Source organism: Mastomys coucha, unplaced genomic scaffold (genome assembly GCF_008632895.1).
Source record: "Mastomys coucha isolate ucsf_1 unplaced genomic scaffold, UCSF_Mcou_1 pScaffold21, whole genome shotgun sequence".
NCBI classification, from domain to species: Eukaryota; Metazoa; Chordata; class Mammalia; order Rodentia; family Muridae; genus Mastomys; species Mastomys coucha.
The window spans coordinates 172,511,709-172,525,104 of NW_022196904.1; the positions used below are offsets into that span (position 1 = coordinate 172,511,709).

Consider the following 13,396-nt stretch of genomic DNA (forward strand, 5'->3'; position numbering starts at 1 on the left):
CCAGTGTCCTCCTCTGGCCCCTTTAGACACAGCACTCACATGCACATATACAGACACACAAGTAAACACATCGTTTAAAATATCTTTTAAATATAGAAAGTTTCAAAGAAAGAAAAGAGTAGAAAAGAACACACACACACAAAATAAGAGACTAGTCAGAAAAGCAGAGGGAACCGCACACAATGCTGGCGCCTGGCAGGGGCTCATCAGAAACTCCCCAGTGGCTGACTGCGTTGATGAATAGGTGAAGGAGCAATGATGGATGTGTTTTTAAAGGATATGGCAGGTAGCTCATTTCCCCAGCAGCTTCTATACTTAATGTCTATTAAAGTAAAAAATAGATTGAGCTAAATACATCCCAAAATTAATTTCTGCCTATCTCTTTACTGCAAAATTTTTTCCAGCTGCAACTCCTAGAAAGTTTCACATTTCCCAAGTAGCATGTACTGTGTATATTTACTGTGCTGGGACATAGACACAGGACAGCAGCTCTAACCCAGCCCCGACATGGACCCTTGAAAGTAGCAGGGGCCTAGCCAGCATCATCAGAGGAAAGGCTGGCTCTGCCATCTGGATAAAGAAGTTGCCAGACATAAGACTACAGATAAGGACTCTTTGGTCCTGCTCCTTCTTCAATGAAAAAGCTGAGACTGTGAACAAGGCACGGAACCTGTGGGCCTTGCTACTTGTCATCTTAAAGATGGAGAGAACAGAGGCTTTGCCTGGTGGGAAAACCACGAGGATGAAGTGATGTCTTCTCAGGAATAAGAAATTGTGGATCCCTCCTGAGTTCTGATAATGACAGTCCCAGGGAAAACAAGATTTAAAAAAAAAAGACATACTAAAACAAGTCAGAAATAAACGGGTAAAATGCCAAAGTCTACGCAGAGCACGGCAGTGCAGGCCTTTAATCCAAGCACTTAGGAGTCAGAGGCAGGCAGAGCTCTGTGCATTAGCGGCCAGCCTAGTCTACAGAGTGAATTCTGGACCAACCACCGCTACACAGAGAAACCCTGTCTCAAAACCAAACAAACAAAGAGCCAAAAATCCCTGTCTGGTGTCACCATTCCCACCTATGTTAATTTTCAGACAGGTGGGAGCTTGACTCTTCCCCCAGAGGGCTTCAGTGCTTCACACTATCTACCCACAGCAGCCCACCAAGCACTCTCCACCAAAGAACATGCAGACACTCTGAGAGAACACAGCCCGTCCAAGCGAATGGAGACTTGAAGTCCGTTGGTCAGGTAGCTGATGGAGCAGTGGGAGGAGGGGGAGCTTCAAGCTCACCACCCTCTCTGCCCACTGGAGCTCACAGTTTTGTGGGGAAATCTAGAATTCCGGTGGGATTTGGAGATTTGGGTGGAAAAAGTCCAGGGCACTGGCTTCACATTGGGAACTGGTCTTTATTAACAGTTCCAGGTGCATTTGGCAGTAAGCCATGCAGTTAGGAGAGCCAACTGTGTCCCTCCTTTCACAGGATGGTCTGGGGGCCTGGCGGGGGAAATCTTAACGACATTTAGACAGGCTATAGCTTTTCAGTGACACCAGAAAGATTTCACCATGCCTGTCAGGTGCCTCCTTCCCCAAAGCACAGATCATTTCAAAAGGGAAAGAATGAAGAAAGTGCCCATGGTGTGGAGTATGTGAGGATGTGCCAAGGAGCTGGCTGCAAAGCCAACTAAACAATGGCACAGAAAGAGCAAGCTCGGAAGTCCACAGCCACGCAGGACAGTTGAGGGGAAAGGTGTCCAGTCCAATAGATCTCAAGCCAGCTCCTTTTCCTTGGTCTCTGCAAGGGCCCCCAAGAGTCATCCATAACTCACCGTCCACGAGGCCACCACACAGAGCGTACACAGCAACTTCCCCTTCGCTGCAAGGGTCTGGCTTCTCTAAGTGCCTGTTACAGTCTACCTCCGAACCCCTGGGACTCCTGTCCTGTAGCCTCCCGGAACAGCACTGGGGTTGCTGCTTCCTCTGACAAGAACAATCAAATAATGGAACACTAGGCCCCAAGCAGAGCCCAGACCTGGCTAGCCAACCTGCCGCTGAGACTTTTTAAAATTCTAACCCCAGAGACTGTGTGGTTCAGTGGCTCAGGGGTGGAGTCCCATATACAAAGCACCAGGGCAATGCCAACACCCTGCCCGGCCTGGGAACCGTCGTCTGGAGAGTTCAAGAAGGCCTCAGTTTCCTCTGACCCTTTCTCCTGGAAGCTTTTGCTTTATTTGGAGTCCAAAGAGGAAAAAGGGGAAAGGGGGTGAAGAAGGCAGAAAAATGCAAGGCACAGCAGGAAACTCACTAAAACACGAAGGCCTCTGGTGCCAACGTGAGTGCTACTTGTCCTTCACATGCATACTGAACCTCCTGAGCCTCAGTTTCCCCATACACCTGCCCATCCACACCTGTGAAAATGCATAAAGTGTCCAACAAAATTTATTGAGTAACTGTCAAAAAAAAAAAAAATCACCCAGGCTAGGGATTGCTCAGTGGGCAGAGCACTGGCTGCACAGCCTGAGGGCCTGTGAGGATGCCAGCACCCATTCTATAATGCTATGGGAGGGAGACAGAGACATGAGGCAGAGCCGACGGCTCCAGGTCCAGTCAGATATCCTGTTGTAAATGAGTAAGGCAGAAAGCAATAAATCAGGATCCCCAGTGACCTCCTTTGACCTCTATGAACAAATGCAAGGGCACACACAGCACGTGCATACATACTTGCACACACAAACACACACATGCATGCACACACATGCACACATGCATTTAACTTATTACTACCTTTTCAGTATATTAAACTAAACCAGAGCACAAAGGGAAACCTTTAAAAAAAGAATAAAGTACAACCACCAAACCTACAGTAAAGCCATGGATCGGGTCAATGGGGAGTGCAGGCTCTCCACTGGGTCTGAGGGAATGCTAGAGGTAATATGAACAGGAAGAAATCAACAGAGATTCACAAAACCAGGCATGAGACATGAGAAGAGTCTCATCGTTTATTTATAAAAAGGGGGAAATCATAAAGAAACCACAGGGTTTTTTTTAATGTACTGTGATAAGCATATATTACTTTATTTGGGGGTGAAATATTCACTTTAATTTGAGAAAATGCATAAAGCCACAATACAGCAAGAAATCCTGACACTGGCAGCACAAATGAATCCAGAAGGTATGATGTCATGAGCCAGATACAGAAATGTCGATGTATGCACTCCCTTACATATGGATCTCAAAAGTCAGAAGTGGTAGCCAGGGATGGGAGGGGATGGAGGTTGGGGGGTGGCACTCCATCCAAAGGTTCAAACTGCAGCCTTGAAATGAGTAAATTCTGGACCTCTCTTATGCAATACAGAAATTAGAGTTAATAATACCATAGTGTTTACTTGGAGCTTGCAAAGAGCTCTACACACACACACACACACACACACACACACACACACACACACGGAGAGAGAGACAGAGACAGAGACAGAGAGACAGAGACAGAGACAGAGAGACAGAGACAGAGAGACAGAGACAGACAGAGAGAGAGAGACAGAGGGAGAGGGAGGAGGGTGAAGGGAGACAGACAGGAGATACATTAACTAATTTGACCAATTATTTTTATACTATATGTGTATTACAAATCCTCATTTTTGCACTTAGAGTACACCTAATTTTTATTGGTCAATTATACCTCAATAAAACTGGAAAAGTAAAAATTAGTGGAATGGAAACCAGATATAGACATTACCCTCTCAAAGTTGCCCATGGAAATTAAAGGGGAAATACAATATAATTTTGGGTAGCATGAGACTCCTGAAACAAAGAAGGTCTGGCAAGAAAGGGGAGAGAAGATAATGCAAATGAAGAAGGCAGATAAGGACTGAGTTCTCAGATGGTACAGTGCTAGCTGTGCAAGCCTAAGGGCCTGAGTTCAAATCCCAGCATCTACCTAAAAGTTAGGCATGGTGGAACTTGCCTGTAGTCTTAGTGCTGGAGGGGGGTGCAGTCAGTCTAGCCAATCTGTAAGCTCCAGGCTCAGTGGGAGAACCTATCTCAATAAACAAGGTGGAGACATAGAGAAAGACACTGGAGGTCAATCTCCAGCCTCTGCACACCTGAAGACACACACACAGGGAAAAAAAATGGATAATTTCAAAAGCAGATAAGCTCACTACTTCAGTGCTAAACAAAAGCTTTAGTGCCTCAGCTTCTGGGTGTGCATGCATATGCACAAATGTGCAAGCATACAGGAGAACCTCTGAAATGAGCTCACTATCAGCCAGTGAGGTCCTTCCCACATAGTCTTACAGAATCTATTTTCGTATTCCAGTGAGATTTGCAGCAAAGAATAGCGCTGCAGTAAAAGAGGAAATGATCGCTGTGCTGTACCTTGGGTTTTCTCACTTCCCTATCTGACAATAATCACCCAACAGATCCAAAACTGAATCCAGACCAATAGTGCGGCCTCCTGTGCACTGCCGTGCATTGCTGCTGGGAACTGAACGGGGTCCGTTGGAAAGTTCGGGAGACTTGCCATCCTCTTAGCAAATGTCTTAGGATATATTATAGCCCAGGGAGCTGGAGGAAACCTTCCATGTCACTTGGTCCAACCCCAACATTTTGCAAATGAAGGACTTGGAAGATAAATTCCAGCAAACACATTGCAGACTCTAATTAAAACATCTCCCTAGTTTTAAGAACTCTGCCAAACTTAGAGATAACACAAGATCTCCAAAATAGTTTCTTGTGAGATAGAAATAATTATCAATTATTAAGTAAAGAAAGAGCAGGAATTAATGTAGCAAGAGGACCCTCCTGTCCCAAAGACAAGGCCATTTATGTCTAGAAAAGCAAAAAGATTAAAATCTTCTACTTTGTCAGAACTCTGGGGTTCTACGCTGAAGACTAATGGTTTTACCTTCAAACGCTGCTCTAATTTTATAGCTAGACCAGTGGGTATCCAGGAGCTACCCTGGTTTCCAGAGAAGTGGAGCTTTGAGAAAATGGCTCCTGCACAGTGGAGCTGTGTCCAGTGGCCCATGCTGACATGGGGCCCCACTGTCAGCAGTATGGGAGCCTGTTAGAAATACAGACTCTTGAGTTCCACCAGCTCTCAGGCGGCATACGCTGCTGATAAGGTCCCCTGGTGCTTCTTTGCACACGAAACTTTGAGAGGCATTTATTCAAGTTCAAGTCTAACTGATAACGTGTGAGCACCAGCAATCTGTCTTTTCATCTCCTACCGTTTCTTTAATTCGGTATGTCCCTGTGCCCATTGACTCTGCAGACTGCCCACTAGGCAGGCAGCTTATTAGAACTGTTTATTAAAATAATCTTTGTCTAATGACAGGTTATTTGTTCTTGGGACAGAAACACTACTATGAAATAATTCGTCTTTCTGAAACACTGGAAGGTAAAGGTTCACAGCAGGCTGTGCCAGAGTCTGAAGTAAAATTAAATACCAGAGAAGATCAATGTGTGCAGGTGGCTAATCAATGGACGCAGCCAAATAATATTGCAAGTGTCCCATTTACTTTATAAGATTATGTGTGCATATGTGTATCTTCGTGCACATATGTGTGTGTGTGTGTGTGTGTGTGTGTGTAGGTGTAGGTGTGTGTGTATGTGTGTAGGTGTCCCAGGAGGCGTAAGACCCCCCAAGAGCTGAAGTTACTGGTAGCTGTGAGCCACCTGAAGTGGGTACTCAGAATCAAACTCAGGTCCTTTGTAAAAGCAGTACAAGTCTTAGCCTCCAGCAACCCACATCTTTGGACTTAAACCATACATAGCCCCCCCATCTCTGTTAGACAAGCGCTTTTCCATGGAGCTTCTTCTCAACCCTTTAATTTAAAAAAGAAAAAATCACTACCATGCTGCTTTAGAGCATAATTATGATCATATACTGTGTAAGTGACAGTGCCTCCTGGGAGTGCTGAATGATTGGTTGGCGGATCACATAATTATGATTATATACTGGGTAAGTGACAGTGCCTCGTGGGAGCACTGAATGATTGGTTGGTGGATCACAGGGGTCTGCGATGAGGTTGCACCAGACCTCTGCAATGAACAACCAGTATGCCGGGACTCTTTGTAAGCTTCCGTGGCTCACAGCTCCCAAAAGGCAATAAAAAAACGTGATCATGCACACTTGAACACGGTGCTTTATCTGTTATGGCAAAGTCAAGATGAGCAAACTCTAGAAAATTGCTAACCCCGGGTCCCAAGCATTTCAGGCGAGTTGTAGCTTGCATGTACACCAGTTATTTGTATTACAGAGTGAGCAAGGCTCTACGCAGCTAAGACCTGGTCTGACTCACTGGTTACATCACATCTTATAGCACCCAGAAAGAAGAAAACCTTGACCAAAGAACTGCCTCCATCAGACTGAACCATGAGTATGTCTTTGGGCCATTTTCTTGACTCATGATTATCTGGGCAGGACCTACCTGTGGACTGGTGGTCCTGAGTTGTATAAGAAAGCAAGCTGAGCAAGCCATGGGGAGCAAGCCTGTGAGAAGCATTCCTCCATTGGTTTCAGCTCCTGACTTAAGTCCCTGCCTTAGCTTGCCTTGGTGATAAGATTAAAGCATGTAAGCTGAAATAAATCCTTCAGTCTGAATCTTTTATCACAGCAACAGAAAGCAAACCAGAAAGCAGAATTAATTAACTGTTCTTGCTTCAGTACTGAGGACTGAACCTCCAGCCTTGCACAGCCTAGGCAAGAGGAAGCTTTCCAGAACTCCGAGGCATCCTCTGCCCTCTTCTTAACTTCCTCCCATCCCACCCTAAGACAGGGCCTCACTCAGTTACCCATCCCTGGCCTTGAAATCACTGTGTAGCACGGGCCAACCTTGAACTTTGGGTCTGCCTGCCACTGTTACTCAAACAGCTGAAATTTCAGGCATTCACCACCAGGTCTAGCTTAAAGTTGGTAAACTCTGGGTTTGGGCCATGAAATGGAATAGGAGACGGATGAGCTGTACGGGTGCACAAGTTGCACCAGGGACCGCAGAGGCGCAGTGAGATGGAGCTGGTTTCTTGGCTGGTGCTGGATCTTTAAGGCCTCAAATGGTAATAATAAGACAGATGGCAGATGCATAACCTGCTTACAGCACACACGAGGGCCAAAAGCCAAGGCCAAAGAGGACGAAAAGCTATGACCTGCATCCATCCAGGCGCCCATCTTCTGCTAGTCAGACTGGTGTGTCACATTTCCTGGGCCTACTCAAGTCATGAGCCCTGCGGAAAAGACTAGAAGGTTACCAGTCTGAAGCAGTGCAAAGAGCAGGAGCTGGCTGAGACAGATAAGTAGAGGGTCATTTCTCCATAAACCACTTATCTTTAATTGACACCACTTCAACCAAGCTATCAGGGTCACTACAAGGAAAAAACAGAAGCAGGAGGCCCGGCAGATGCACCCACCACACCTACAGCCACCAAGACGCTCCCTCCTTTCCCTGCTCTCCAGGGGGGAACCTGGATTCTAGGTCTTCCGAAGCATAGAAAATTCTAGAAAGAAGCTTCAACTGATCCCATCTTAGAAATCTGGTTGCTCTAAACCACGAAATATGCCTAAGTCTAGGGATTGAATCCAGGGCCTTGCACATGCTAGAAAGCAGTTCATCCCTGAGCTACAGCCCTGGTGGACACCACATCTTCTCAGAGAGCTTTCTCCATGATGACCAATGTTCAAATAAAAATACTTTGTCTGGATCTAGAACGTGGCTCTGTAATTCCTCGCAGCCTCATTAGAACACTTACCTTCAGAAATGGCCTTCCTCACGGCCGCCAGGTAGGTCTCAGGCTCATCATCGCAGGTCAGTTCCTGCCAATGGGCCCAGTCGGGAAAGAAGGCCTGGAAGTCCTCATCTCCTGGCTGCACTCCGCACAGCAGCCGCACCACACGCTGCGGCGGATGGCAGGCACGCTGCAGCATTGGCAGCAGTCCTGGCTGGCCGAAACATCCCACCAGCCCCGCAGACAGAAGCACCAGCACGCATCGCGCATCCCTGAAGACCCACAGGTCCTGGGCAGAGAAGGAGGTATCCGGGACCAGCCGGTATGTCTGCATCTTCTGGCTACGGACCTGCCGGCAGGACACGAAAAGATCCTGTAGGTACTGGCACCATTCCTCGGCATCTGGGCTGTAGAAGATGAGGATGTCGCATCCCCGGCCCCACCCTGCAAGAGGGACACAGAAAGAAGCTCATTAATGCCTGGCTCCATCTAGGTGGCTCTCTGAAACCCGGGAGATACATCATCCAACGGAGCCCGGCATCCACAACTTGCCAGGTCTACCTGTAGCCTTTGTCCAGCCCTTTTTCCTACTTACAGCCCATCAGTGTGCCAGACATACCACACTCTTTACCCAAACACATCAGACTCTTCTAGATCATAGAAGCTATGATCACCCACATCCTGCCCAGCCCTTATCGCCCATAGCTGGTCCGCTCTAGCATAACAACAAGCACTTATATAAAGCCTGTGCTGTTCAAGTGTTCATCCACACACATGGCTGGTAAACTCCCTTCGTCCTCACAGCATCCTTGGACTGTAGGTACCATTACTAGCCCATTGGAGAGATGGGGGAGGGGTGTCAATGTAGCGTGTTGAGTAACTTAGCCAGGGCTCACAGTAGTAGCCAACAGCTGAACTGTTTGATATGATCCCGAAACATGGTTCTATTTCAAATACAGTGGTCAGAAGCATAGGAGTGGGATCACACTCGAGGCTTAGAAGTCTGGCTTTGCCAACAAGGCAGAGCTCTAGGAAAACTACTAAAATCTCCCGTGCCTCAGTTATTCATCTGGAAGTAGAAACAGAAGGGCCGTTTCTATGTCAAGCACTCATCACAGAACTTGAAATATAAAAAGAGCCCTCAAGAGTTGGAAGCTGGTGTCGTGGTCCTCACATTGACAATGTATGTCATGTAAGTGGAAACAGGATGAAATCAATGCTCTGAACTACACCACACAGGTGCCAGAAACAAACAGGGCAGAGATCGGGTCACCTGGTCTATTATACCCCTCATTTGCAGAGGAAAGAAACACTTTGGGAAGTTGAAGGGGATCGCTCAAGTTCACACCCAGTAAGTTAACAGCAGAGCCAGGACCAACACTGAGGGTGGCTCCCAGCTCACCCTTTGGCTTAGCCCCTACACTTCCTTCTAACAGGAAATATGCTGAGATTATTATAAAATAGTCAAGTCACATTTTCCAATGATCAGAGAAGGTAGGCTCCTGACATTACTGTGACCACTGTCCCAAGCCTTCATTCACCATACCACTGCTTTGGCATTCTCTTCTGCAGGGAAGTGCAATCGATGAGCATAAAGTGTCCGTGCATCCTACAAAGAAGCAGGGGTCCATCTTCCCCCTTGGAGAAGGGCCTGGACTATTTGTAAGACAGGAATCTAAGTTGTTAAGTTTACAACCGAATGCCAGCACTGGAGCTGTTGAGATATCTCAGCGTGTGAAGGTGCTTTTAAACAACGTGGCACCTGAGTACAAATCCCAGAAAGGGGAGGGACAGAACCAATGCCACAAAGTCATCCCATGACCTCCACACACACACCATGGTACACATGCACTGACAACATGCATGTACACACAATAAACATAAGTAAGTAAATATCATCTCTGGTCCATATGTCATTGAGTGGTTCCAGGTAAGGTCAGAGCCAGGCTTAGAGTATGTCCCTAAGGCTCTGAGCTCTGGAAAGACCATAAGAGAAATCTTTTTTTTTTTTCTGGCCATCTTCCTAGGGAGCCAGTTTGAACCCTTGTCTCCACCTCCCAAGTGCCAGGATTTAGAGGTATGTGCCACCATGCCAAGCCAACAGTAATGTTTTCAGACAGAGTAACAAGTGGGCAAAGAAGTGAAGGAGAAGAGGAGGATGTCTTAAACGTAAGAAGCATCATTAGGAACACAAGATTAGGGCTGGTGAGATGGCTCAGCTGTTAAGAGCACGGTCTGCTCTTCCAGAGGTCATGAGTTCAAATCCCAGCAACCACATCGTGGCTTCCAACCACCCACACTGAGAAGCAAATACAAAACCTATGGGTCAGAGCAAGCGGGGACCGAAACAAGCAGGGCGAGAGCAAGAGGGAGAAAGGGAAGGGGGGAAAGAAAAGAAAAAAAAACCCGCAAGATTAGGGGCTGGAGAGATGGCTGGGTGGTTAAGAACATCTGTTACTCTTCCAGAGGATGCAGGTTCAAATGCCAGCACCCAGGTCAGGCAGCTCACAATTCCCTGTAACTACAGCTTAAGGGAGTGACATGTCATCTTCTGGCTCCTGCTGACACTGGCAAACATAGACCTGCACACATACACACATGAAAAAAATAATAATTTCTAAAAATTTTAAGTCTATTTTTAAAAATAAATTTTTAAAAACTTAGAAGGAGGAGGAAGAAGTGGCATCAAGGCTAGTAATCCTAGTACCTGACAGCCTGACCTTTGGAGGGAAGAGGAGGGAGAGGAAGAGGAGGAGAAAGAAGGACGGAGAGAAGGCAAGGTTGGTAATCCTAGCACCGGACAGCCTAACGGGTGGAGGCAGGTGGATGAGAAACTTAAGATGAAGCCAGCCAGATGGCTTAGGTAAAGGCACTTGCAGCAAGCCTGATGGCCTGAGTTCAGTTTCTAAAACCTCACATTGTAGAAGAGAACCACTTCCCACAGGCAGTCCTCTCATCTACATTATCAAAGTTCAAAGCCAGCTTCGGAAGCTTCAATGATGGCCTGAGTTGCATGAGCCCCTTATGAAAAAGGTAATGTTGCACAGGTCTTGTGAGGTACTGCCTTAGAAGAAACAAACAAACAAACAAAAATCGCCCTGAAGACTGTGTCCATGAACGGCTACTCCAGTCTTGTGAGAAAGAGTTTTTTTCACCTAGCACTGGCATCACTGAGAGAATGAGTACACACAAGCGCCTAGAGATTCCTCCGTAGCTTTGGCTTCTCGGTAACAATTGTTATTCCTTCAATACAGAGCTACCAGGAATGGTTAGGCTGTTATTCATCTTTCTTTCCTGGGCACTGACCTGCCATTTTACTAAGTACCTCGATGCACTCTCTCACTCAATCCTCAAGATAAATCCAGGAGTACACACCCTCAACAGCCCCACCTGACAGACAGGACTTGAACTCATTCTTCATGAACTGCTGCCAAGAGCGAACCATGAGGACCATACCAGGTGCTGATTGCATGGACCCCATTGACTGCAGAACCGCGCACGCTGAATTTCTAAGGTGCACTCTATTTTAAAGGTCAAAGAAACACAAAATATAATTCAGAAAATATAAACTATAAATAAAACATCTACTGCCATTGGTTTGAAATACTATTTTCTAATTAAGAAAAAAAATCCAGAAATTCTTAGAGGAAATAGTTGGTTCTCTCAGTGATTCTAGTAATATGTATTTCAGACAGCAAGAAGTGTACAATGAGCCTGAAACATCTCGTATGTCCATAAATAAGGATGTTCTCAAGCAAAAATAACAGTGAGGAAATGAGAGCCAGCTGAAGAAGCTCCCACAGTCCAAGCAGGAGCAGTGTGGGAAAGAAACAGATGATACAACAATGCACTACAAGTCAGAGTATGTAACAAATGCCCATGATCCATACATAGTAACAGAATTGGTGACTGGGTAAGGAAACTGAAGAGAGGCTGGGCAATGTAGCTCAGTGCTGTAGCACAAGGTCCTTACTTCAATCTCCAGCACCAAAACCCGGTAAGACAATAACAATTGAAAACTGGGGGAAACCCAGACATCTTACACATACAAATCCCAAGAGGGCCACACCCTGAAAGAAACACAATATGTCTCTTCATAAATGTGTGCTGCACCTAGAGATTTCTTTTCAAAGAGCCCAATATGAAAAGGAAGAGAAAATAATTTCGCTGCACACAAACTCAGCAAATACTACCTCTACTCCATAACCAAGATCACCACCAACAGCCAGGAATAGTGTTAATAGTCTATGCTCTTAAAACTAAGAATGGTACCTCACAGGTACGATCCTCCCAATCTCATCAATAGAAAAACATCAGATAACTACAACCATGGAACACTCCTCAAAACTCACTGACTCGTCGTTCTCAAGACTCTCAAAGTGGAATATGAGGTTGGGAGGAGAAAGTAGGGGCTCCGGGACACATTGTAGGGGACAAATATAATCAAAACACAGTGTACGGGCATATGAGATTCTCAAAGAATCAATGAAAATATTGCAGTTTTCAAAGACTGTCAAGGGTTTTGAGAGCTGGCTCAGCAACTAAGGGCACTTGTCACTTTACAGAGGGCCAGGGTTCAGTGCCAGCATCCACACAATAGCTCACACCTTCTGTAACTCCAGTTCTGAGACAACTGATGCCCTCTTCTGACCTCTTCCCGCATCAGGCATGTACATGGTGCACATACTTACATGCAGGCAAGACACTCATACACACAAAATCAATATTTAAAAAAGAATTGTCAAAGGTGATCAAAATCTAGGAAAATATGATGAACTCTCAGCTAAGCGGCACCAAAGGAGGCCTCGCTATTAAACCAAGTGTGGTGCCTTGAATGGGAGCCTGGGACACTGTGTACAAACCAAAGGACTTGAATGAAGAATAGAACTGAAAAATAACTCACCACCCAAAACATGGGAAGCTGAGGCAGGGGAAGCAAGAGTTATAGACTCTACCTGGCAACATACAGTGAGTTCCAGGATAGCCTGAGCTATATGATGGTATCCTGTCTTAAAAGGCATACCTCACCCCAAATAATAATTATCAATTCACTAATTACAGTAAATGTATTATACTAATGTAAATTGCTAATAAGAAGAAAGCTTTGGAATATGTAGGAACTCTCTTTATCAGTGGCTCTCAACCTTCCTAATGTTACGACCCCTTAATACGGTCCCTCACATTGTGACCCCCCAGCCATACAATTATTTTCGTTGCTGCTTCATAACTGTAACTCTGCTACTGTTACATATCATAATGCAAATATCTGTGTTTTCCAATGGTCTTAGGTGACCCCTGTGGAAAGGTCATTTGACCCCCAAAGTGGTCATAGCCCTCACAGGTTGGGAACTGTTGCTCTAATGGTTATTGCCATTCTCCTGAAAATCTAAACCTGTTCTGAAATGAGCTCATTAAAAACACAACTGAGAAGTTGGGGATTTAGCTCAGTGGTAGGGCGCTTGCTAGACAAGCGCAAGGCCCTGGGTTCGGTCCTCAGCTCTGAAAAAAGACAAAATAACAAAAGCACAACTGAATATAGAAAATGGTCATTTAAAGTGGCTTACTGTTGGGGTTCAAAATTTGAACCAACCCCCATTAAGCAAGAATATTTGAGAAGGAAGTAGTCAGGGCTGCAGTCAAGTTAATGTCATGACCTTTCTCTCTCTCTCTCTCTCTC

At 45.8% G+C, this 13,396-nt stretch overlaps 1 protein-coding gene across 1 annotated transcript in view; it reads right to left on the reverse strand.

Moving 5' to 3' along the window:
* The window catches only part of Pik3ap1 (phosphoinositide-3-kinase adaptor protein 1), a 112,975-nt gene that overhangs the window by 95,890 nt on the left and 3,689 nt on the right, over positions 1-13,396 (reverse strand). The window contains exon 2 of the mRNA XM_031390302.1: positions 7,744-8,163. Coding sequence (XP_031246162.1) covers positions 7,744-8,163 — 420 coding nt within the window. The remainder of the gene's footprint in view (positions 1-7,743; positions 8,164-13,396) is intronic.